Source organism: Ahaetulla prasina, chromosome 2, assembly GCF_028640845.1.
Source record: "Ahaetulla prasina isolate Xishuangbanna chromosome 2, ASM2864084v1, whole genome shotgun sequence".
Classification (NCBI taxonomy): Eukaryota; Metazoa; Chordata; class Lepidosauria; order Squamata; family Colubridae; genus Ahaetulla; species Ahaetulla prasina.
Genome location: NC_080540.1, coordinates 14,624,448 through 14,652,331, shown reverse-complemented (window position 1 = coordinate 14,652,331; position 27,884 = coordinate 14,624,448). Strand labels below are relative to the sequence as shown.

Sequence of the window (27,884 nt, the reverse complement as noted above, 5' to 3'; positions counted from 1 at the left end):
CCTTTTTCTTCTCTGTGCCCTATATGCTCTGTGAATTACCTTTTGATGCTCCTGTTTTCCTGACTATCTAGTTTGCTGAATATATTGATGTAAAATATATTTATTTATATAAAACTATAAGTTGCTGTCAGCACCTCTGACTTCATTTGGACATCTGCTGCCCAATTCCCTACATACATACATACATACATACATACATACATACATACATACCAAAGGTGGGTTTCAGCAGGTTCTGACCAGTTCTGGAGAACTGGTAGTGGAAATTTTGAGTAGTTTGGAGAACTGGTAGTAAAAATTCTGACTGGCCCCACCCCCATCTATTCTCTGCCTCTCAAGTCCCAGCTGATCGGGAGGAAATTGGGATTTTGCAGTAACCTTCATCTGGATTGGGGAGGGAATGGAGATTTTACAGTATCCTTCCCCTGCCATGCCCACCAAGCCACGCCTACCAAGCTATGCCATGCCCACCAAGCCACACCCACAGAACCGGTAGTAAAAAAATTGGAAACGCACCACTGATACATACATACAAAACAAACAAACAAAAAACAAACAAATAAATAAATAAAATTCCTCCAGACAATTATGCAATTTGATGCTCAATTGATATTTTCAAGCTCCATCACACCTGGACTCCATGTCTGTTGCCGTTCAAACTACCTACTGGTAGGTAGCATCAGGTTTGCTCTGCAGTCTTCTTGAGATGATCAATACACACAAAGCAGTATGGCTCCCCTGGATCTTGGCTTAGCCCATTGTGTGCCTCCTAAGTTTGTGAAACATGGTTTAATTTTAATACGCAGATTTCACTAACTTATTGTGGCTCCAGCCCCCGAACCTGGCCCCATGCCCGAAAGTGACTCCGAGAGTGAGGGGGAAGGGCTGGTAAGGCTTTCCTCAGAAGCACCAATTCCTTTGGCCTGGCTCCAGGAGCCAGAACCAGGCCAGTCGGAGGACGTAATGAGGCTGACATCCCCTGATTCCTCCCTTCCTCAGGCTACGCCTTCAGACGCAGCTGATAATCATACTAATCAAGCCTGGATCGACCCGCGCTTCAGAAGATTAGAGAGGCAGCGTCATCAAAGGGAAGGATGGGGCAGGAGCCCCACCCCACAGGATATATAAGGAGCTTTGGGATTGCTCTCAGTTCCATGGGAAGCAAATTAGCTGAACCGTGTCGAAGTGAGCTGAAGTCTTAATCTGTTTGAACTTTTTGGCAGGCAGCTGCGTTTTCTCGGCCAGGACTGATAGGAGCCGTGAACTCACTGGCTGTAGGCCAGCTCATTACTCCAAAGTGAGGACGGAGACAGAAAACAACTGATCTTTGTTATTATGATTGTAAGCTGCCTGAGGTTATTTTGAGGTAAGATAAGCGCCCTATAAATTTTATAAACAAAAATTAAACAAAGGTAGGATTTTTAAAAAACATAATTTAGCGCAATGTGCGATCACAATCCCTAGACCAGTGGTTCCCAACCTTGTTTTGGCCATGCCCGACCTAAGCATCTCTAAAATCTGATGCCGCCCCCCCTCCCTGGTGACATATAATTCTTACTATTCAAAAAGAGACCTCCTATTCATGCAGAGGAAGACTAAAAGGCTGTTAACTTGGTTTAAACAAGGTTCCAAATTGCCCCCATTAAAAATTAAATTGCCCCACTGTGGGGTGCGGCCCTACGTTGGGAACCACTGTCCTAGACTCAAAGAAAAGGTCAGCTCAAATAATTGTATGTGCACTTAACTGTGTCTTCCAGGTGTCCATAGCTAATATGTGGACACTGCATTAATCCAAAGAAACATTTTCAGCTAAATGACTATGGAGATGCTCAGCCATCAGTCAATCATAGTTGTCCCAAAGGTTCAAGAGGAAAATGGATTTTCTTTGTTTTTTTCCTTGAAGAGGTTTCGCTTCTCATTGAAGAAGCTTCTTCAATTCGTTCAGTTCATTTCAATTCAACTGAAGAAACTTCTTGGATGAGAAGCGAAACCTCTTCAAGGAAAAACAAAGGAAAACTCAGCTGCTTCTTGAAAAAGTGCCTTTGGGAAAACTTTTTCAACCTCCTATTACTGCAGGCTTGTATGGAGCAGCTCATGAAGAATATCTGACTTTATCTTCAGAACACATCTGTGTGCAACCATGCCTGTTTGTGTAAGAGAGGAGGTAGGTAGGAAGGAAACGATGAGGGGGAAGTATCCAATTTTCTTCTTCTTCTGCATTTTAAAACTTTACAGAAAAACAGAGAGGAACTGTGACCATTTCCTATTTTTTCATTGTCTTCTCTGTTTGAGGAAGAAATGGGAGACTAATTTTCTGAAACCAGTGAGAGAGATGTCACTTCCTTTGTTGTTGCTGGTAAGTTTCTTTGAATAGTGTTGTAATCTTTTTTTTTTTAACTCGCGCTACAGAGATGCGCCAATAATGAGTTTTGCACTTCTTTCTTTTCCTCAAAACTAAAATTTTACTTTTTCTAAGAATAATTTTATACCATTAAGGACAGCTTGAGGACAGGAAGGCCTGGAGGAACGTTTTCCATGGGGTCGCAATGGGTCGGACACGACTTCACAACTAACAACAACACGGACAGCTTGCCTGCTTAATTGCAGTACAAACTCTTCCAGCATAAACTTGGATGTACGTTATAGTGGTTCCCATCAGCTCGGTTTAACTGTCATCCCAACTTTTATAAATACATACAGGGGTGGGATTCTATCGGTTAAGACCGGTTCGGGCCAATCGGTTCGCTCCGACGATCAGATTGCCGCGCCTCAGCTGTGTTACTCATCAGCAGTAACGCGGAAGGTAAGTTTTCGTAAAACTACGCACGTACGCGCAATCACCAAACCGGTTGTTAAACCGGCAGGATCCCACCACTGAATACATATATACCTTCTTAGGAAAACCTTTATTTTATTTATTTTATTTATTTATTTTGTCATACAGTATATATATATAAGCATAAGCATGAAATAACTATACAATATATAAGCATATATATAAGTATGAGTATGTAATAACTATATTAATTGGATATAACGAAAGAAAACAATAGGACAGGAATGGTAGGCACGCTTGTGCTCTTATGCATGCTCCTTACAAATCTCTTAGGAATGGGGTGAGGTCAATGGTAGATAGTTTTTGGTTAAAGCTTTGGGGATTTTGGGAAGAGACCACAGAGTCAGGTAGTGCATTCCAGGCATTAACAACTCTGTTACTGAAGTCATATTTTCTGCAATCAAGTTTGGAGTGGTTAACATTAAGCTTAAATCTATTGTGTGCTCGTGTATTATTGGAATTGAAGCTGAAGTAGTCTTTGACAGGAAGGACATTGTAATAGATGATTCTATGAGTTAAACTCAGGTCATGTCAAAAGGCGGCGTAGTTCTAAATTTTCTAAACCCAGGATTTCAAGTCTGGTGGCATAAGGTATTTTGTTGTATTCAGAGGAGTGGAGAACTCTTCTTGTAAAATATTTCTGGACATGTTCAATTGTATTGATGTCAGAAATGTGGTATGGGTTCCAGACAGTCGAGCTGTATTCAAGAATTGGTCTAGCAAATGTTTTATATGGTCTGGTTAGTAGTGTAGTGTTTTTGGAGAAGAAGCTACGCAAGATTAGGTTTACAGCCTTCAAGAAATAGGCACTTTGGAGCTTTAGCAAGATTCCGGGTTACCTCTTTTCTACTGTTTTCAGAGGTATCTACTGGGGGTGGACAGTTTTAAAACATTTTTACCTAGAAATAGTATTCTAAGCACATTTTATTGGTACTTTAATAAACTTAATATTTGGTAGATGATAGAAGACATCCCTTTAATTTTATAAATGTCTAGGAGGAAATTGGAAGTAAAACTGGTCCCAAACTACTCTGCTACTTGAGTGAAAATCCTTACCCCCTGCTTCCATAAATTAAGATCCACAGTTCCCATAAGCAGTCAAGTTTATTTTTAAATCTTTGCTCAAAAATTCCACAGGCATCGCATCAGTGATGTTTCTTGTGAACACAGCTTCCTTACCAAACCAACATTTTGATATCAAAGGTCAGAAACTGCTGGAACAGCGGTTTTCAATTTCAATGGTTTAGAAAGGCGCTTGGACAAATTTAGAAAGATAATGCTATCAATACCTATGAGCTACAATGCATTAATATTTTAAGATTAGAGGCTTACTGTATATTTCTCAATATTGCTTCCATGTCTTGTTTGTGAGGCCTTCTAAAACAGGGGTCTCCAACCCTGGTCACTTTAAGACTTGTGGACTTCAACTCCCAGAATTCCTCACCCAGCTTAGTTTAGCTGGCTGAGGAATTCTGGAAGTTGAAGTCCACAAGTCTTAAAGTTGCCAAGGTTGGAGACTCCTGTTCTAAATCATTAGGTTGGTCATTGTAGGAACCAGGAAACCAGAAACCATGAAAAGAAATCTAAACTAGATGAGCTTTGATCTTTTGATTTTAGATGGTTGCAGTATCTTCTCAGATTCTTTTATCACTTCAATTCCAAATTCAATTCAGGCCACATTATGAAATAAAAAATAAATACAGCCAGCTGTGGTCCAAGGAATGACGAAAGTGTGTTGGGTATTATTATTGGGTAGTTCTGAATCCCGGAGATTGTCCCTTCCTTAATCAGTGGTCTGCTAGAAAAAGCCATGACTAATTACAGCACTAGTATAGAATGAATTCCAGCAGTATCTTTCCATAAAGTGCTTTTCTACTCCTTTTCTACCATATCTGCACAAAATGTTTCGAAGAGTACACAAAAGTGGTTAGGCTGGCTCAGGAATTCTGGGAGTTGATGTCCATACATGATAAAAAGGCCATATCTCCCCACCCCTGGACTAAATCATAAGAATAACTAAAGGAACTGGGTCAGTGGTGGGATTCAAGTAATTTAACAACCGGTTCTCTGCCCTAATGATTTCTTCCAACAACCAGTTTGCTAAACTGCTCAGAAAATTAACAACCGGTTCTCCTGAAGTGGTGCGAACTGGCTGAATCCCACCACCGAACTGGGTATGTTTAAGCTAAAGAAAAAGATAAGGAGGGGTATTTCCAATATTGTATTTGAGGGCTGACACAGAGAAAGTGGGCGGGGAGGATTTCTTCTCCATTGCTCCCCAGAATAGGACAAAAACAATGCGTGGAAGCTTTATAGAGGAAAATCCAAACTTGAAATAAGAAGGAATTTCCTGACCCTGAGAGACATTAACCAGTAGAACAGCCTGTCTTCATGGCGGCTCCATCACACAAAATCTTTAAAACAAAGATTGGACAATCATTTGTCTGAGATGGCATTTGGTTTCTTGTCTTGGGCAAATGGTCGGTCCTCTCTAGCATCATGATACTATGACTCTATGATTCTACGTATTGTGTGTGTGGGGGAATCTCTATTCCTCCTCTCTTGTTTTCCCTGCAAACATCCAAACTGGTCCAGTTTGTCAATCGTGGCTGGAGACCAGAAGAGAGGGAACCTCCAGAAGACGTAGGAATATTTATTATTTCGTCTTGCTGGACTCACTCAAATTTTAAATTATCAAATTGATTTTATGGGTTTTAAATTTTTTGTAAATTTTAGAGGGTAATATTTTATCTATAAGTAGCCATAACAAATAGGTTTTTTAAGGGTTGTTTTTAGTTTTGTATTGTTGTTTTCTTTCTGTATTTTATTCTTGGCTGTACACCGCCCTGAGTCCTTCGGGAGAAGGGCGGTCTATAAATAAAAATATTCTATTCTATTCTATTCTATATATACTAAAAGAAAGTGCATAAATAATACAGGTAGTCCTCGACTTACGACCGCAACAGAGGTCAAAATTTCTGTCGCTAAGCGAGAGGGTTGTTAAGCAGGCTAGGCCCCACTTTACCACTTGTCTCACCACCCTTGTTAAGTGAATGCCTGCCGTTGTTAAATCAGTAACACGGTTGTTCAGCGAATCTTCCCCATTCCCTTCGCTTGTCAGTTCACAAAAGGTGATCATATGACCCTGCCACTGTCATAAATACTTATTTTATTTATTTAGTCACAACATCATACAAAAAGATTATATAGTATATAAACATATATATGAGTAAATGTTAGTAAACGATGTCAACGTTACGATGGGCCGTAATAGCTCAGGCTGGTTATTAGAACACAGCAGCCTGCAATTACTGCAGGTTCGAGCCCGGCCCAAGGTTGACTCAGCCTTCCATCCTTTATAAGGTAGGTAAAATGAGGACCCAGATTGTTGGGGGGGCAATAAGTTGACTTTGTAAATATACAAATAGAATGAGACTATTGCCTTATACATTGTAAGCCGCCCTGAGTCTTCGGAGAAGGGCGGGATATAAATGTAAATTTAAAAAAAAAAACTCGCAAAGCATTCCTGGCCTGCTGGTAAGTTGCCAAGCATTTGAATTTTGAACATGGAGATGCTGCAACAGTCATAAGTGTGGGGGGGGAAAGCTGATGTGTCACTTTTTTCAGTGCTGTTGTAACTTCGAACGGTGACTAAACGAACAGTGGTGAGCAGCGCTGGGGTTCAAATAATTTAACAACCAGTTCCCTGCCCTAATGACCAGCTGGGTGGGCGTGGCTCGGTGGTCATGTGACTGTGTGGGCGTGGCCAACTCAACGTTACTCATGTTGATGGGCGCTTCGCCTTAGCTGTTACAATGTAACAAGGGTTAACCAGAGAGGCAGTTTCTGTAAGCAGGGCAATAAAGATGAGGCTAGAAACACCAACAGAATGTTTCCTTCCTGCCTTCCTTACAGGATTAGCTCTGTAAAGTGGGGAAAAAACAAAATAAGATTTCTTCCAACAACCGGTTCTCTGAACTGCTTAGAAAGTTAACAACCGGTTTTCCTGAATAGGTGCGAACTGGCTGAATCCCACCACTGGTTGTGAGTCGAGGGCTACCTGTAGAGCTGTAGAATTGGGCTTCTCAAGAAGGAAGATGTTTGCACACAAGAGACTTACCATCCATTTGGAACACCCAAAGCTTCTGTCCCTTGGTTGACTCCCTTATTCCAAGTCACATGAAGCTGACTCTGGTTCTACGGATACCTGCTCCTCCCTCACCCCATCCTCTATCCCACTGTCCTCTCTTTGCTGGTGACTGCTAAAATCTTCCTCCCTGGCATCGTCTTTCATCACGGCCACCGTAGCATAGTCACTGTTCTGAGCATCTGGGTTGGTTCCGCCATCACATTGGCCCCTGCCGGAAGCCGGGAGGTTCTGTAATTCGGCGTAATGCACATCGGCTTCATAGGTGTTTTCTGACGCACTCTGGGGAATTGGGAAAGGATGGAGCGACAGGTAGAAGATTATTGTCTGTGGAGATTCTCAGTCATCCAGGTCATGGTTGTTCCAAAGGTGCTTTTTTTCAAGAAATCCAGAAAGTCCAGTTGCCTCTTGAAAAAAAAGCAGCTTTAGAAGATTATTGCAGCTGAGTTTGTCGGTTTCCTCTCTGCTCCATGCAGGGGCTTCCAAAGGGATGGTCGGAAAAGTCAAAATGGCAAGCCAAGCTGCACGACCGAAGCTCTATTTGTTTTTGTTATCTGCCTCTGCACACACATCAAATGGCTTTGATCACAGAAGGGATGAAGGCACAGCTTGCCTTCAGAAGCTGTGGGTGCTCCATCGCTGGAGGCTTTTGAGATGGGACAAACATTGGTATAGAAATGGTATAGAGTCATCTGCTTGAGCAGGGATTGGACTAGAAGACCTCCAAGGTCCCTTCCAACTCTGTTACTCTGCTAATTGTGGTTGCCAATTTGACTTTTCTGAGCCACCCACTCCTTGGTCGATTCTTCTGCCATTACACTCCCCTTCTTACCTCTGTTTGAACTCTTTGAACAAGGAGGACAACTCCAACTTCCAAATTTCCCCTGCTACACTGCTGGCTGAATCCTTTCTCCTGGTTAAACCCAAACTGTTGATGCACAGACCTCCACTCTTCTTACCTTCATCCCTTTTCAGATCCTGGCCTTCTTTGTCCCCCTTCCCATGGTCTTTTTTCATCTTATACACCTCTTACTGAAATGGCACCAAGATAGAGTCTTCTCAACCATTTGGCTAACGGAAATGGTTGCTGGTGTAGCCATGACCTGTGATGGCGCAGTGGTTAGAATGCAGTATTGCAGGCTAACTCTGCTCACAGCAACAAGTTCTATGCTGACTGGCTCAAGGTTGACTCAGCCTTCCATCCTTCTGAGGTCAGTAATATGAGGACCCAGGTTGTTGGGGACAATATGCTGACAAGCTATCCAGAGAGTGCATTGAAGCACTATGGGGAGGTATTTAAGTAAGTCTAAGTGCTAGCGCGAGTATTATTGCTATGACAATAGAAGCTATATATGAGGACAATAGAAACAGCTTCTATTTATCCATTTTCTTCTGTTGGACAGAATTATCTCTGCTATGTAGACTGCCTTGCATTTCTGAAGGGTCTTTCTTCCAGGTGTACTGGAAGATATTGTCCCCTGACACCGCAGTTGTAATATGTTTGGTACATGAATAAGAGGAACATCATCTAGGGGAGACATGATAGCAGTGTTCCAATATCTCAGGGGCTGCCATAAAGAAGAGGGCATCAAACTATTCTCCAAAGCACCTGAGGGCAGGACAAGAAGCAATGGGTGGAAACTAATCAAGGAGAGAAGCAACTTAGAACTAAGAAGAAATTTCCTGACAGTTAGAACAATTAATCAGTGGAATAACTTGCCTCCAGAAGTTATGGATGCTCCAGCACTGGATATTTTTAAGAAGAGATTGGATAACCATTTGTCTGAAATGGTGTAGGGTTGCCTGCCTAGGCAGGGGGTTGGACTGGAAGACCTCCAAGATCCCTTCCAATTCTGTTATTCTATTCTATCTTATCTTTCACAACCCCAACTAAATGCTTGGGAAAACTCAACATACAGATAATTCCTGCCTAGTATTTGGAAGTCCTCAAAGAGTAGGATGTTCTCTTGCACATGAGAATTTTGTCATTCTCAGTGGGAATTTGTGTGAGATCTTGAACAGAGTTGGGAAGCTTTATCTTGCAAAGCTTCATGCATTTCATTTTATTAAAGAAACATTTTCCCCCCATACACTGCAACATCCAACTTTCTGCTTGGAAAGGTTTTTCTGATCATTGCTCTAAATCCACTGCATGGATCAAAGGATCTGTTGCCATGAGGTTTAACTCTCCCTTCTTTTTACTGCTACAGCAGAAACCCTGTGGGATTGCTTGGCTGAGGGCCAGCGCTTAAAGTCACCCAATGAGTTTCCGCAACTGAAAGTTGAATGTAATCTAGGACTTTGGCCATCGGCATCCATCAACCAGCACACAGCGCAGAACAGGCAGACCAGAAACCCTTAGGCGATGTCAGAGCTGGGGCAAAATCCAACTTTAGGTTTCCTCAAAGGTCTTCTGTTTTCAGCATCACCAACTTCATTAACATTTATTAAATTTATACGCCACCCAACTGCCAACAATTGTCATCAGCCTAAACTGACAGGGATAAGGTGCATTCTTCAAATTTTTCATTAATTTTTACCAGGGATGAAATGCTCCCAGTTCGGACCTGATTGCCCGATCCGGTAGCAATGGCAGTGAATGGTTCAGAGAACTGGTAGCACCCCCACCCACCCTGCCCATGCCCAGCTGAGCCGTGTGATCATCAGAGGCTTTTTTGGTTTGTTTTTGTTTGTTTTTTTTGCTTTTAAAAGCATTTTTTCTTCAGATGAAAAATGCTTTTAAAAGTAAAAAAAAAAAAGCCGAAGAGGTTGTAGAAAAAATGCTTTTAAAAGTTTAAAAAAAAAACAATTTGCCCACGGCCACCCAGTCACATTACCCACCACCACCAAGCCACGCCCACAGAACCAGTAGTAACAATTTTTACATTTCACCACTGCATTATACGTACCCGTGACAGTTTTAGCTTCTTCACTGCAAAGACAAAAAAGTGGTAGAAGAACAATATTATTCTGATTCGAATTCTGACGTCTTTCAGCTGCGGACAACAAAGCTGTTGTGTTATCAGAATTTATCAGATGACACAGATATTTACTTGTAAATGTGAAAATGTTTAGATAAATAAGAGTGCAATCTGCCATATCTACTATTTTTTAAAAAAAAATAGATATTGAAGTGACTTCCATCTAGTATAACCTCCATCTAGTTGCCTTCAGATCTAGAGCAGAGGTGAACTCCAGCAGGTTCTGGAGGACTGGTAGTGGAAATTTTGAGTAGTTTGGAGAACTGGCAAATACCACCTCTGGATGGCCCCAGAGTGGGGTGGGAATGGAGATTTTGCAATATCCTTCCCCTGGAGTGGGGTGGGAATGGAGATTTTGCAGTATCCTTCCCTGCCACGCCCCCCAAGCCACGCCCACAGAACCGGTAGTAAAAAAAAATTGGATTTCACCACTGATCTAGAGGAATATCAACTTCTTTTTTTTTTTTTATTTGCATTTATATCCCACCCTTCTCCGAAGACTCAGGGTGGCTTACACTATGTCAAGCAATAGTCTTCATCCATTTGTATATTACATACAAAGTCAACTTATTGCCCCCAACAATCTGGGTCCTCATTTTACCTACCTTATAAAGGATGGAAGGCTGAGTCAACCTTGGGCCTGGTGGGGCTTGAACCTGCAGTAATTGCAAGCAGCTGCTGTTAATAACAGACTGCATTAGTCTGTTATTAACAGACTTCTTTTATACAATTTTAAATCTAAAAATAAAAATATAACTTCCCCAATATAATTTCCTGCCATCACTTATTACATCTATTTCCAATTCTCAGCAATACAGGTAGTCCTCAACGTACGGCCACAACTGAACCCAACATTTCTGATGCTTAAGTGAGATAGTTGTTAACTGGGTTTTGCCCTATTTGACAACCTTTCTTGCCAGCGTTGATTCAGTGAATCGCTGCGATTGTTAAGTAACATGGTTGTAAAGTGAATCTGACTTCCTCATTGACTTTGCTTATCAGAAGGTCGTAAAAGGAGATCACATGATTCTGGGTCACTGCAACTGTCATAACTATGAGTCAGTGGCCAAGCATCTGAATTTTGATCACATGATCATGGAGATCTCCGTCGCCTTCGACAAGACCTAAGTTTAACTCACAGAATCATCTACTGTAATGTCCTTCCTGTCAAAGACTACTTCAGCTTCAATTGCAATAATACTAGAGCGACCAATAGATTTAAACTTAATGTCAACCGCTTTAATCTAGATTGCAGAAAATATGACTTCTGTAACAGAATCATCAGTGCTTGGAATACTTTACCTGACTCTGTGGTCTCTTCCCATAATCCTAAAATCTTCAACCAAAAACTGTCTACTGTTGACCTCACCCCATTCCTCAGAGGACCATAAGGGGTGTGCATAAGTGCACAAACGTGCCTACCGTTCCTGTCCTATTGTTTTTCTTTTCTTCTTCCTATATACATATATGCTTATACCTCCTTATATTTACCCATATATGTGTTTATATATTATATAATCTTTTTGTATGATACCTACATATATTGTTCTGACAAAATAAATAAATAAATCTGCTTCATTAAAAACCCTCTTTCCAATCAACCTCCATGTTTCCAGTGTCTTTCTCCCTGCTTGGAACCGAACCAGATGGATATTTCTTCCAACACTAGCCACCCAGGACTGCATGCAGCCCATGGATTGTGGGGTTAGACACACCTGATCTAGCTCACCAAGTGCCATTGAGTGCAGTTCAGATGTTGACAACTTCCACCTTTGCTGTTGTCCAATCATTTTTCTCAACTTTTTTTTTTCTTATTAAAAATCTTTCAGGTGAGAATCACAGATTTACCTCCATGGTGCTAGAAATCTTTTTATCTGATGCACATCAGTTTTCTGATTCCAAAGTATCCGCATGAAAGAAAACTTTTCCAATTTGGGCTCCCGTTTCTTTCACTGAGGATTCAGTGAAAAAAATGATTCCTTTTTTTTTTTTAACAAAACAAAACGTTTAAAAAAGGGAGTTCAGAACAGAAAAGAACAGAAAAGGTTTTATTGGAGCCACTGAGCAGTGAAAAATTAAGTGTTCTGTGTTTCAAAAGATTTTATACCCATCTTTTGTGGGGCCATATTTAAAGAGTCCATCTCCCACTCCCAATAAAAGAGATACTCACCTCTTTTATAGACCCGGCAAAGACATATGGAGAGGATCACAATTGCCAGCAGCATCAAGAAGGCAACAATAGCTGTTAAAAGCACTGCCCAGGCTGGAATAAGACATTCTACAAGAAGATTCATCAGGAAAGACTTCAGTGAGCAATCTGGCCCCTTTGTCACTATCACAATGTCTATTGTAACCAATTCAGTCATTCATTCAGTCATTCAGTCAGTCAGGCAGGCAGGCAGGCAGGCAGGCAGGCAGGCAGGCAGTCAATCATTCAGACAGACAGTCATTCAGTCAGTCAGTCAGGCAGTCAATTGGTCAATCGGTCGGTCAGTTGGTAGGTCAGTTGGTAGGTCTGTCAGTCAATCAATCAGTCATTGAGACAGTCAGTCATTCAGTCAATCATTCAGACAGACAGTCATTTGGTCAATCAGTCATTCAGACAGTCAGTCATTCAGTCAATCATTCAGACAGTCAGTCATTTGGTCAGTCATTCAGACAGTCAATTGGTCAATCGCTCAGTCAGTTGGTAGGTCAGTTGGTAGGTCGGTCAGTCAGTCAGTCAGTCAGTCAGTCATTCCATCAATCAGTCATTCAGTCAATCGGTCAGTCAGTCATTCCATCAGTTGATCAGTCAGTCATTCCATCGGTCAGTTGGTCGGTCGGTCGGTCAGGCAGACAGTCATTGAGACAGTCAGTCATTCAGTCAATCATTCAGACAGACAGTCATTCAGTCAGTCAATTGGTCGGTCGGTCGATCAGTTGGTAGGTCAGTCAGTCGGTCAGTCAGTCAGTCAGTCAGTCAGTCAGTCAGTCAGTCAGTCAGTCAGTTATTTTATATGGCTGCCCAAACTGGAAGAGAACTCTGGGCAATTTATCATTTAAAAAGTGAAACTAAATTAAATGTTACAATATATTTTGCTATCCCGTGTCTTTCTGACATAAACAATCAACAAGAAAATTTTGGAGTCATAGAAGCGACTCAGGCCAGAGCCAACAAATTATTCATTCAAAGGTCTTGTATCTGTGCATTCAAAAGCCCGGAATCTGGCCCAATCTTTGGGGCGAGAGCCAGATTTTTCAGGTCTTGTAGAAGAACAGAAGGTTTAGGCCGTTTGAACCTCAGGGGAATGACGCAAGAAAGCAGGTAAACCTTCTGCCCCCGCTAGGTAAGTTTGTTTCATCAAAGGAATCCGAAACCCATTACAGATAGTCCTTGACTTACAACCATTCATTTAGTAACCGCTCGAAGTTACAACATCAGTTGGAAAAAGTAACTTATGGTTGTTTTTCTCATTCATAACCATTGCAGCATCCCCATGGTCGTAGGACCAATATTCGAACGCCTGGCAACTGATTCGTATTTATGACAGTTGCAGTGTCCCAGGGTCGTGCGATCCCCTTTTGAGACCAGAGTTAGGACCGGTTTTCACGCTTACAACCTTTGAAAGCATCCCCATGATCATGTGATCAAAATTCAGACGCTTGACAACGGGCTCATATTTGTGATGTTTGCAATGTTCCAGGTCCCTTCTGAGACCTTCTGACAAGTAGAATCAATGAGGAAGCCAGATTCACTTAACAACCGTGTTACTAATTTAACAACGGCAGGGATTCACTTAACAACTGTGGCAAGGAAGGTTTTAAAATGGGGCAAAACTCACAGATGTCTTGCTTAACAACAGACATTTTGGGCTTCAATTTATGGTTGTAAGTCGAGGACTACCTGTACTTGGACGATGGCGGCTATTCTAAATATAAGGCAGATTCACATCATTTTATGTTTCACACCAGAGATGGACAATCTGCTTTTGATGTGCCCAAAATGTGGCCTTCAGAGCATCTCCGAAAACTCACGATTGAATAATAAAATGTTAATATGACCGAAGGGGAATATTTTCAGATACGACGTAGGGTTCTGCTACACATTGATTTCAAAGACAAAATAATATTTGGCAATGCATAGGTTGTATCTATCTGCAATTCTTCTGCCAAACAATAATTAAATGCTCCTTTAAATGAGTTAGGCTCAAACGTTTTATGAATATTGAGAGAAAAAGCACAGCTCTTCTGCCTTGGTTTGTATAGCAAGAGACAGGCCATTCACACAAGGCTTTTGATCTCCTTGTAACCAACAGTAATTTATTTATTTATTTATTAAATTTTTATACCGCCCTTCTCCCGAAGGACTCAGGGCGGTGTCGAAGGCTTACACTGGAGTTGGGTAGCCAATCTCCACTCCCCCATCCCCTCTCTCTTTCTTCCTTCCTTCCTTCCTTCCTTCCTTCCTTCCTTCCTTCCTTCCTTCCTTCCTTCCTTTCTCTCTCTCTCTCTCTTTCTCTCTCTCTTTCTCTCTTTCTCTCCCTCACACTGTCTCACTTACTCTCTCTCTCTCTCTTTCTATCTATCTATCAATACATACATACGGCAACAAAGTTTGTCTGCCTGGTTCCAGACACAGACATGTTCTGCTATTTGTGATTACACATAACTGAGGTTTTGTTTTTGTTGTGGTCAACCTTTGGCAATCTTTCCTCTAGCTCATTCTTGGTGGCACCCTGAGTCACTGGCTTTCAGAGAAGACTGCCCAGTTTAATATTATCTTTCATGGAGAATAACATGAACACCACACAAATCAAATATATATATATCCAAATTGCTTTCATTTAATGTTTTAATCATTGCATTAATTTAATTTAAACTTTTAACCTACTCATTTAATCATGGAATTATTATTGCTTTCATATTAATATTATTGCTTTCACATCTATCTGAAATTAGAATCTAGATACCAGTTAAATCAAATGTGTAGAATTTAATGTTCCAATTCCTTTGCATAACCTCTAGCAGATATCAGTTCTTTTTTTCCCAAGCAACTCTGATACATTTATCTATAAATATATCAAGCAACCACAAAGACATTCTTGATTTAGTCTGTGCCCACTGTTGAACTCTTTGCCAAATTTATCTCACGTATGACTTCCTTTTACCATGTACCAGCCTTACCACACCCAGCAAGCAAACTCCAGCTCTGTATTTCCATAATTCTACATTTGTGAAACTTTCCATAAATCAAGGCTCTTCGTATTATCACTCATTTTCTCTCAAGAAATGTGCAGTGAACTTCCTTTTTCAGAGGAGCGCTTCTCAAATTTTGCTCATGGTGAGCTCTGGTACTCTTTCAATCAGAATTCTGCCAAGCAGTTTCCCAAGCAAGGCATGCTGGGAAATAATTCCTTTTTTTTTTCTTGTACCCATTCTTGCTTCCATTTCTCAAGGAAGGGGAATACGGTAGTATAAGCATCCTTCTGCAAAGGTATGTCCCACCACAAGCCTGTGTAAACAAGGCATTATAAACTCTAGCTGACCAAATTATGGAGGCTGAAGCCAAATACTTCGATTCACTGGCCATTATTTTGGGAGATCTAAACAAGGAAAACTTAAGGAAAGAGCTACCAAAATACTTTCAGCATGTCAATTGTCCCACTAGAGGCAAGAATACTTTAGACAGAGGTGTCCAAACTTGGCCCCCTGAAGAGTGGTGGACTTCAACTCCCAGAATTCCCCAGCCAGTATGAGCTATAAATATGAGCAAGTTGCTGGCTGGGGAATTCTGGGAGTTGAAGTCCACCACTCTTCAAGGGGCCAAGTTTGGACATCCCTGCTTTAGACCATTGCTACACAACACTAAAAGAGGCTTATCGGTCTTTACCACGAGCAGCTGTAGGACACTCTGATCATTGCATGATTCATCTTGTACCTGCTTACAGGCAAAGACTTAAAAATGATGGTAGACTTTAGAAGAAACCCTTCCATACTTCCACCTCTCACAATACTAGACAACACAGTATCAAGAGTAGAAACCTTCAAATTTCTAGGTTCTATCATATGCAAGATCTAAAATGGACAGCTAACATCAAAAACATCATCAAAAAAGGACAACAAAGAATGTTCTTTCTGCGCCAACTCAGAAAGCTCAAACTGCCCAAGGAGCTGCTGATCCAGTTCTACAGAGGAATTATTGAGTCTGTCATTTGCACCTCTATAACTGTCTGGTTCGGTTCTGCAACCCAACAAGAAAGACACAGACTTCAGAGGATAATTAGAACTGCAGAAAAAATAATTGCTACCAACCTGCCTTCCATTGAGGACCTGTATACTGCACAAATCAAGAAGAGGGCCGTGAAACTATTTACAGATCCCTCACATCCTGGACATAAACTGTTTCAACTCCTACCCTCAAAATGACGCTATAGAGCACTGCACAACAGAACAACTAGACACAAGAACAGTTTCTTCCCGAAGGCCATCACTCTGCTAAACAAATAATTCCCTCAACACTGTCAAACTAGTTACTAAATCTGCACTACTATTAATCTTATCGTTCCCATCACACATCTCCTTCACTTATGACTGTATGACTTTAACTGTTCCTTGTATCCTTATGATTTATATTGATATTGTTTCCTGATTGCTTATTTGTAGCCTGTGATTATCATTAAGTGTTGTATCATTAAGTGTTAAATTTGTAGCCTATGACTATCATTAAAGGTTCTAAGTGTTGTACCTTGATGAAGGTATCTTTTATGTACACTGAGAGCATATGTACCAAGACAAATTCCTTGTGTGTCCAATCACACTTGGCCAATAAAAATTCTATTCTATTCTATTCTATTCTATTCTATTCTATTCTATTCTATTCTATTCTATTCTATTCTATTCTATTCTATTCTATTCTATTCCAACAGTTTTAGACACAAGGACAATCTTTTGAGTCGCGTTCAACAAGTTGCACAGCCTATACATAAGCAAACCACTTCCGTATTTTAACATTTCTCCAGTTATGCCAGCCACACTTGCTACAACCAGGGGTGGGCTGCTGGGGGTTCACAGGGATTCGGAAGAACCTCTAACTAAGATTCTGTGCAGTTTGGAGAACCCCCAAATCCCACTCCTGGCTGGCCCCGCCCACCCCTCCCAGGAGTCTCCACGTGGCCCATTTTGGATGCAGGTAAGTGCAAGGCAAACACGGAAGCTCAGAGATGGCAAAAAATGGGCCTACTAGAAGTTTGGGAAGGCCAGAGCCTCCAGAGGGCATCCAGAGCCTGGGGAGGCCATTTTTGCCCTCCCTGAGGCTTAAGGAAAGCCTCTGTAACCCGGGCTGGCCATGGTGCAGGAGGCCAACTAGGCCACGCCCACCATGGCCACACCCACCCTGCAACCGGGCAGAGAACCCCTTGCTAAATTTTTGAAGCCGATTCCTGGCTACAACTTTACAGTTTTACAGCATTCTCCCAGCCATCATACTTTCAGATGTAGTTGCTGTCCTTTTCTAGGACAGAAATAGATTTAGACAGAATAGACAGAAACCATAGATTTATGCTTAAGCCACATATTTGAGAGCCGAGGTGGGGAACTATAGCCCTTTTATGACCTGTAGACTTCAACTCCCAGAATTCCTGATCCAACATGGCTGATTCAGGAATTCTGGGAGTTGAAGTCCAGCAAGTCTTAAAGGGGCCATCATTCCCCACCTTTGCTTGAAAACAATAGATCGTTTTTCTCAGGAGATGCTCCCCAAACAAATAACCATTTTCATCATATTGGTCCATTCATTTTTATCCGGTCTCTCATTACGTCCTTCTCTAGCTATTTATGTCCCACAGATCGCATTTGTTTGGAATGTTGCACAGTATCTGCCCTAAACAAGTCTCTATTTCTTTCATCATCATTGCTCATTGAATTGTAATCTCTAACTGTCATCAATCTACTAATTCTTGTTTCCAGGTGCACCCACAACAATCTAGATTGCACCAATTCATACATCCTGGCGCACATTTTAGCCATTTTGTACATCCTTAAATCTATACCACGGGTCTCCAAACTTAGCAACTTTAAGACTCCAAGGTTTCTTCCAACTCTTTTATTCTGCTATTCTGTTATTAAGTTGCTAGTCTTAATCATTCCCATGCTTCATGAAACATTTCCTAATAATGGTAAGGAGAAAGTTGATCAATTTTGGCAAATTATACTATAAGCAGCAACCATAATCATGCTATTTTATGCAATCTAGAGCAGGGGTCTCCAACCTTAGTAACTTTAAGGCTTGTGGACTTAAGCTCCCAGAGTTCCTCAGCCAGCTTTTCTGATCTAGAGGCTACCTTGCAACCCAAGATACTGTTACCAGCATCCCACCACCTTTGACTATTATATTCATGGGTTTTCATACTCAAGATGTATCTCCAAAATTCTGATGGCCAAAATGACTTGCCAAGGGATTGTGGTTAAGAGGATTTGGCTTAACAGTGGCTTCAACTTGCAATGAAATCACCATTTGTAATGCCCTCAAAGATCATCTTCAGTTCCAGAAGATGGATTCTGCTTCTGAAGAAGTTAGATTTCACAACACAAAAGATACAAGTTAAATAGCACTTACCATCCAAACAGATGTTACCCAAAATAGAACTCATTGCCAGCGTTATAAGGGAAGTCTTCTGAAAAACAAAAAAAAAATAGAGAACAAATGTCAAAAGAAGACTGATGGACGTGACCGAGGCAGAGGAGGAACCACAGAGTTCAAATGATAACCTGGGGATCGCAACATCACCCTGCTTACTTTATAACTATTATTATGGCTAGTTGCACAGTTTGAGATGTAGACAGGATTCGGCATTTTATTTTATTTTTTAATTCAAAAAGTTTTACAAAAAATTTTTTTCCCCTTTCCCCCCCTCCTCCCCCCTCCCTTCGCAACCCCTCCCCGACTTCCCGGAACAAGCACAAGGTATAGTTAAAAGTAAAACAAACATATGCTAAAAAAATTTCGTCCCAACTTAATTATACCCCTACAATCATCAATTCCTAACTTCCCCCCAAAGCAATCAAACATAATACATCATATTTATTCAAAAACAGTCTGATAACTCTTAGTCTGATATCTACGTTGAATATAGTCAATCCATTTTTTCCATTCCTTTAAGTATCTTTCTTGCGTATTGTCTTTCAAAAAGGCTGATATCTTCGCCATCTCAGCCAAATTGGCAACTTTCAATATCCATTCTTGTATTGTTGGTACTTCTTTTTTCTTCCAATATTGTCCTATTAGTAATCTTGCTGCAGTTATTAGATTTAAAATCAATTTAGTCTCAATTACTGTACAATCCGTAATAATTCCCAACAAGAAAAATTGCGGCAGGAACTTTATCTTCTTTTTCAGAACATTTTGTAAAATCCACCAAATTTTTATCCAAAAGGCCTTTATGTCCTTACAAGTCCACCAAATGTGAAAATATGTAGCGTCATCACAATTACATCTCCAACATTTTGCTTGCATTTCTGGATACATACGATAATTTTTAGGATCTAGATGCCATCTATAAAACATTTTATAAAAATTTTCCTCAGATTCTGTGCCTGCGTGAATTTAACATTTCTAACCCAAATTTTTCCCAAGTTTCCAATAATATTGGCTCCTGAAAATTTTGTGCCCACTTTATCATACAGTCCTTTACCAAGTCCCTTTCAGAATCTATTTCAAGTAACACATTATACAATCTCTTTATATGCTCCTGAGACTGATTTCTAATTTGCTTTACCAAATTTCCCTCGTTCTGCTCTATACCAATTTTCTGATCTCCTTCCATCTAGCACGTAATTGCTCATATTGAAACCAAGTATAATTTTTCCCTTCCTCTCTTAATACTTGCAGAGATTTTAACTGCAAATTACCTCTTTCAGTATACAAAAGATCTTTATATGTAATCATTTCCTGATTCTGTTCTATGTTTATATTTTCTACTGTATGTCTAGGACATGCCCATATAGGAACCTTATAATTTAGTTTATAAGAGTATTTTTCCAAACACGCATGAAGGGCATTTCTTAGCACATGATTTTTAAAGGCCTTATCCACTTTTTGTCATAAATTAAATATGCATGCCATCCATATAACAAATCATAACCTTCTATATTCAAAATTCTGTCCTCTGTTAAATTAAACCAATCACTTATTGCAGAGAGCAGCTGCTTCATAATATAATTTAAAATTAGGCATTTTAAACCTCCCTTTCCGAGAATCTTGAATTATTTTCATTTTAACCCTAGCTTTTTACCTTCCCATATAAATTTGTTAATTCCTTCTGCCATTCCTCAAGATTCTTATCTTTCTTAATTATTGGTATCATCTGAAAGAGGAATAAAAATCTAGGTAAAACATTCATTTTAATAGCAGCAATTCTCCCCAGCAAAGATAATTGCAATTTTTCCAAACAATCAACTCCTTCTGAACTTTTGCCATAAAACCTCATAGTTATTCTTATACAATTTCACATTTGATGACGTAATATAAACCCTAAGTACTTAACCTTCTTTACAATTTCAAATCCTGTTACTTCCTCTAGTTTTTCTTTCTGTTGTCTGGCCATATTTTTATTATCACTTTTGTCTTTTCTGATTTACCTTAAACCCTGAGACATTCCCATATTGATCAATTATTTCCAACAAAGATTTACTAGAATTTATAGGGTTTGTTAAAGTAATCACCAAATCATCTGCAAAAGCTCTTAACTTATATTCATACTGTCTAACTCTAATTCCCTCTATCTCCTTGACTTCTCGTATTTTATCCAATAATGGTTCTAGAGTTAAAATAAACAATAATGGTGATAAAGGACATCCCTGTCTTGTTCCTTTCGCAATCTTAAAAGGTTCTGTTAAACTACCATTGATTATAATCTGTGCTGTTTGCTCTCCATAAATTGCCCTAATTATTCTTAAAAAACCATCTCCAAATTGCATCTTTTCTATTAATTTAAATAAAAAATCCCAATGCAATCGATCAAAAGCTTTCTCTGCATCGAGAAAAATAAATGCTGCTGGAATAAAATTTTTCTTTTCTAAGTACTCCAGTAAATTAACAATCTGCCTAACATTATTCCTCATCTGTCTCCCTTTTATAAATCCAGATTGATCATTATGAATTCTTCGCTGCAGAATCAACATTAATCTATTAGCTATTATTTTAACAAAGATCTTATAATCATTATTTAAAAGTGAGATTGGCCTATAATTCCCAGGTTTAGAACAATCCTGTTCCTCTTTGGTATCAATGAAATAAAAGAGGTTCTCCATGAGAATTCCCCTCCTAGTTGTATCTGATTAAATAATTCCTTAAGTGGACCTAACATCTCATCCTGTAAATTCCTATAATAACTAACTGTAAGCCCATCCGTACCAGGAGTTTTCCCATTTTAATTGTTTAATTACCAAAATAATTTCTTCCGAGGTTATAGGCCGATTCAATTCATCCGTTTGTTCTAAAGTTAAATTTTTAACCTTATATTCCTTCAAATATTTATCAATATCCCTATTCAATATATTATCTTTAAGATATAAATTTGTATAATATTCTAAAAAAGCTTTTTTAATTTTATCCTGTTGATATCTCTCTTTACCTTTGTATTCTATTTTTTCTATAGTACGTTGTTTTGTCTTTTCCTTAAAGTGTATGCTAACCACCTACCAGGTCTATTTGCGTTACAAAAGTATTATGTTTGGCATATTGTATATTTGTTGCCACCTGATCAGCCATTATCATATTAAATTGATTCTGTAGTAACTTTATTGCATCTTTAAGTTTTTGATCATGTGGGTTATGTATTAATAATTGTTGTTTCTTATAAATTTCCTCTTCTAAATACCTACGCTGTCTTTGTTGCTTATTTCTCTGTCTATTATTAAGATATATTAATACACCTCTCATAAAAGCTTTACTGCAGTCCCAAACCATTTCTATCGATGTTTCATTATTCAAATTATAATCAAAAAATTCTTTCATCTGCTTTTTACATTGATTTACATTATCCTGATATCTAAACAAATTTTCATTTAATCTCCAAGTTCTTCTACCCTCTTTTCCATATTGCAATTCCATCCAAACAGGACTATGATCAGACAAACATCTTGGAAATATCTTAGTTTTCTTCACCCTAAAAAGCAAATCATTAGAAATTAAAATAAAATCAATACGTGAGAAGGATTGATGCCTATCAGAGAAAAAAGTATAGTCTCTTTCCTCCAAATTCCGCAGTCTCCATACATCTCTTAACTCAAAATCTTCTATCATATCAAAAAAGGATTTAGGCAGCTTTGCATGTGCAGGTATCTTCTTGGAAGAAGTTCTCTTGTCCTTTCGTGTATCTATTACTCCATTCCAATCTCCCAATATAATACACGATTTATAATCCCATAGAGTCAACTTATCATATAACATTCTATAAAATTTTTCTTGTTGCTGGTTGGGTGCATATATACCAAGCAAGAGAGTCCTTTTTGTTTCTATTGTAAGTTCAATAGCAATATATCTTCCATAAATATCTGCCTCTATTAACTTGGCTGGTATATCTTTTCTCAAATAAACCGGCATTTTTATCCATCTATCGAGTCCTCCCCAAGGACCTGGGATAGGCAGATGTTGTCTCGGGGTATTTAAGTATATCACAGGATTTAAGCTGTTCCAAGGAAAGGTGCCTTTTGCAATTGACTAATGGAGACTGCCAATGCCGATGGTGTTCAAGTGGTGCTCCTGTTGTTTTGGGATTGAACCTTCGGCATGACCTGAGTATAACTCAAAAGCATCTGCTACAATGTCCTTCCTGTCAAAAACTACTTCAGCTTCAATCGCAACAATACACGAGCACACAATAGATTTAAACTTAATGTGAACCGCTCCAGTCTTGATTGTAGAAAATATGACTTCAGTAACAGAGTTGTTAATGCCTGGAATGCACTACCTGACTCTGTGGTCTCTTCCCAAAATCCCCAAAGCTTTAACCAAAGACTATCCTCTATTGACTTCACCCCATTCCTAAGAGGTCTATAAGGGGCGTGCATAAGAGCACCAGCGTGCCTACCGTTCCTGTCCTAATATTCTCTTTGATTGCATCCAATTCGTATGGTTATTTCATGCTTATACTTATATATACTGTTGTGTTTGACAAAATAAAAAAATAAAAAAATAGAATAACAAAGTTGGGAAGGGACCTTGGAAGTCTTCTAATCCAATCTGCTGCTCAAGCAGGAGACCTATACCACTTCAGAGTACTTAAGTGACATGAGCAGTGTGGACATGATAGATAGATAGATAGATAGATAGATAGATAGATAGATAGATAGATAGATAGATAGATAGATAGATAGATAGATAGATAGATAGATGATAGATAGATAGATAGATAAATACTATCTTTGTTTTCTTTTGCCACAATTCATTCTATTTCTATATGCATATTTCTATCTATATTTTTTTAATTCATGATTTTTTCCCAGTTCTCTTCTATTATTCTGGTTGTTTAAAAAAAAATGACTATTAGTATTTCACCAGCTACAAAAAGCTAGGGGTGATTTCAAACTACACGTTTCAACTCCTACCCTCAAAACGACGCTACAGAGCACTGCACACCAGAATAACTTTTCTATCAAACAGACAGCAAGTGGTCAAAATTGGCAAAGCTTTATCAAACCCTGTTCCTGTTAAAAGTGACGTTCCCCAAGGCAGCATTCTTGGACCAACACTCTTCATATTATACATTAATGATCTCTGTGACTATATTACAAGTAATTGTGTTCTCTTTGCTGACGATGTCAAACTATTTAACACCACCAAAAATACAGCTATCCTCCAAAAAGACCTGGACTTCTTGTCTGAATGGTCTAAAACTTAGCAACTCCAAATCTCAATCAGTAAATGCTCAGACTTACATATTGGAAAAAAGAACCTAAACACTAAGTACAAGCTTGATGGACATTACCTTACTAATGACCCCCACCCTGTTAAAGATCTTGGAGTTTTCATATCAAATGATCTAAGTGCCAAAGCCCACTGTAACTACATCGCAAAAAAGGCTTTAAAAGCACTACACTACTAACCAGAGCATATAAAACATTTGCTAGACCAATTCTTTTTTTTTTTATTGAAAAAGTTTTACAAAGTTTCTCCCCCCCTTTTCCCCACCCCCCCCACCCCCCTCCCCCCTCCCCCCCAACTTCCCGGAACAAACACAAGGTATAGTTAAAAATAAAACAAACATATGCTAAAAAAATTTCCCTCCTAACTCAATTATATTCCTACAATTCTCATCAAATCCTAATCTCCCCCAAAACAATCAAAAATAATACATCCTAATTATTATTTATTTATTTAATCACATTTTTATACCGCCCTATCTCCCAAAGGACTCAGGGCGGTTTACAGCCTAATAAAACATACATATAAATACAAAATAAAACACCAATTTAAAAAACTTATTAAATAAGGCCGAATATTAAAACTACAATAAGATAATAAAACCCCGTTAAAACCAGATTTAAAATTTAAAATTCTAGTCCAGTCCTGCACAGATAAATAGATGTGTCTTAAGCTCATGGCGAAAGGTTCGAAGATCAGGAAGTTGGCGAAGTCCTGGGGGAAGTTTGTTCCAGAGTGGTGGGATTCAGCCAGTTCGCACCACTTCGGGAGAACCGGTTGTTAACTTTCTGAGCAGTTTGGTGAACTGGTTGTTGGAAAAAATCATTAGGGCAGAGAACCGGTTGTTAAATTATTTGAATCCCACCACTGATCCTAATCATTCAAAGGCAGTCTGATAACTCTTAGTCTGATATCTGCTTTGAATATAGTCAATCCATTTTTTCCATTCGTTTAAATATCTTTCTTGTGTATTGTCTTTCAAAAAGGCTGAGATTTTTGCCATCTCAGCCAAATTGGCAACTTTCAATATCCATTCTTCTTTTATGGGTACTTTTTTTTTCTTCCAATACTGTCCTATCAGTAATCTTGCTGCTGTTATTAGATTTAAAATCAGTTTAGTCTCAATTACTGTAGAGTCTGTAATAATTCCCAGCAGAAAAAATTGCGGCAGGAACTTTATCTTCTTTTTCAGAAAATTTTGTAAAATCCACCAAATTTTTATCCAAAAAGCCTTAATATTCTTACAAGTCCACCAAATATGGAAATATGTAGCATCATCACAATTACTTCTCCAACATTTTGCTTGCATATCTGGATACATAAAAGTCTTATAATCATTATTTAAAAGTGAAATTGGCCTATAATTCCCAGGTTTGGAACAATCCTGTTCCTCTTTTGGTATCAATGAGATAAAAGAGGTTCTCCATGAGAGGGGAATTCCCCCTCCTAATTGTATCTGATTAAATAATTCCTTAAGTGGACCTAACATCTCATCCTGTAAATTCCTATAATAACTTACTGTAAGCCCATCCGAACCAGGAGTCTTCCCCATTTTTAATTGTTTAATTGCCAAAATGATTTCTTCAGAAGTTATAGGCCGATTCATTTCTTCCCTTTGTTCTAGAGTTAAATTTTTTACCTTATATTCTTTCAAATAATTATCAATATCCATATTCAATATTTTATCTTTAGCATATAAATTTGTATAATATTCTAAGAAAGCTTTTTTAATTATATCCTGTTGATGCTAGACCAATTCTTGAATACAGCTCAACTCTTTGGAACCCATACCACATTTCTGACATCAATACAACTGACGTGTCCAGAAATATTTTACAAGAAGAGTTCTTCACTCCTCCGAATACAACAAAATACCTTATGCCACCAGACTTGAAATCCTGGGTTTAGAAAATTTAGAACTACGCCGCCTTCGACATGACCTGTGTTTAACTCATAGAATCATCTATTACAATGTTCTTCCTGTCAAAGAGTACTTCAGCTTCAATTGCAACAATATACGAGCACACAATAGATTTAAGCAATCTTGATTGCAAAAAATATGACTTCAGTAACAGAGTTGTTAATGCTTGGAATACACTACCTGACTCTGTGGTCTCTTCCCAAAATCCCAAAAGCTTCAACCAAAAACTATCTACCATTGACCTCACCCCATTCCTAAGAGTGCGTGGATAAGAACACAAATGTGCCTACCGTTCCTGTCCTATTGTTTTCTTTCATTATATCCAATTAATATAGTTATTGCATGCTTATGCTTATATATATATATATGCTTATATATTATATAGTTACTTTCATGCTTATGCTTATATATACTGTGCGACAAAAATAAATAAATAAAATAAATAAATAAATAAGAACAGTTTCTTCCTGAACACCATCACTCTGCTAAACAAATAATTCCCTCAACACTGTCAAACTAGTTACTAAATCTGCACTACTATTAATCTTCTCATCATTCCCATCACCCATCTCCTTCCACTTATGACTGCATGACTGTAACTTTATTGCTTGTATCCTTATGATTTATATTGCTATTGATTGTTTCCTGATTGCTTATTTGTACCCTATGACTATCATTAAGTGTTGTACCTTAGCATTCTTGATGACCGTATCTTTTCTTTTATGTACACTGAGAGCGTATGCACCTAGACAAATTCCTTGTGTGTCCAATCACACTTGGCCAATAAAAAATTCTATTCTATTCTATTCTATTCTATTTTTTTCCCCTTCGCTGAAATTTGCGCCAGATGTCCATGCAAGGACAAATCAGTTTAGAGAAATCTCTCTCCTGCCCCAGTGAAGAATCCAAGAAGTTTCACTTTACAAAACTCACAGTTCTTTTTTTTTTTTTGAAGGTGAAACACATAAATGGTGTTTTAAAAGCGTAAAGCGTTTAAGCAACAGTGGTGCTACTACAGCAGACATTTGGGGTCTGCTATAGTAGCACTATCCCCAGAATAGCAATACGCAGGGTCCACTCCGCAAGCTCTATTTACTACAAGTCAAAGAAGCAACTACATTGCAAACAGTGCTCCGTTCCTCATAAGAGCGAGTTCAGCAAGTACTACATCCCTGGTTTCACATACACTCCGTAAATACAATTGTATGATAAGCCATGTAACCTCCTCCTTCGAGGAACCATTTTGGTGTAGCGGTGAAGGCACCAGGGTAGAAAGTTCTTTTTCTACCCTGGTGCCCTGTAGTGGTGAAGGCACCAGCTGGGTGACCTTGGGCCAGTCCCGTTCTCACAGCCCTAGGAGGAAGGCAATGGCAAACCACTTCTGAAATCTTGCTGAGAAAACTACGGGGGCTTGTCTAGGCAATCATCAAGAATCAACTACGGACTCGAAGGCATACACAACCACACCTCCTCATTCACCAAATCCTTCTCACAGTTTGCCATCCTCTTGATCTTACTTTTGGCCCCTTCCCGGTGATTGTCCCACTTGAGCTCCGTCAACTTCTAGAACTTCTTTAGATCCTTCTTACCTTCTTCCCCTTATCCCACCAAATGTCCTCTGTAAGTTTTGGGTTCTTTCACCATTCCAGACACTCGAGCGTCTACCTTCAACAATCCGCCTTCTGTGAGATCTGAGGCATTTCTGCTTCTGACAGATGTCAAAAAAAAAGAAAGCTAGCTGAAACTTCTGCTTCCACCAGGAAATTCAGACCTACCACACAAACTAGAAGTGGACCAGCAGATGTTTCCACTCAGTCACAAGGCTGAACTAAATAGGCGCGAATACTGTATGTGTCTGCCTGTAGGAGGGGAAGTTGCTGTGTTCATTTTCACCAGAAAACTTGGTTTCCTTTCACTCTATGTTTAAACCAGGTCAGTAGAAGCAATGTAAGGGTATTGTGAAATGTCAAGAAGGGGATCTAATGTTCCAGTCAATCAACTTCCAACAGGTTATATTTAGCCCCACCACAGGATAAACCTCTGTGGCTCAGACTGCTAAGACAGTCTGTTATTAACACAGCTGCCTGCAATTACTG

General features: G+C 39.2%; 1 protein-coding gene across 2 annotated transcripts; it reads right to left on the bottom strand.

The window, feature by feature from the left end:
- Positions 1 to 339: 339 nt before the first annotated feature.
- LST1 (leukocyte specific transcript 1) lies at positions 340 to 27,580 on the bottom strand. 2 transcript variants are annotated; one of them, XM_058172676.1, is made up of 5 exons: positions 27,306 to 27,580; positions 18,561 to 18,618; positions 12,135 to 12,242; positions 9,893 to 9,915; positions 340 to 7,265 (listed from the first exon to the last, which is right to left on the bottom strand). In XM_058172676.1, the coding sequence occupies exons 2-5, from the start codon at positions 18,592 to 18,594 to the stop codon at positions 7,002 to 7,004; spliced, it is 429 nt and encodes a 142-aa protein (XP_058028659.1). In that variant the 5' UTR covers positions 18,595 to 18,618; positions 27,306 to 27,580; the 3' UTR covers positions 340 to 7,001. The 2 variants fall into 2 exon arrangements, with proteins under 2 accessions (XP_058028659.1, XP_058028658.1); XM_058172675.1 differs by having other exon boundaries at positions 27,378 to 27,579.
- Positions 27,581 to 27,884: the final 304 nt, after the last annotated feature.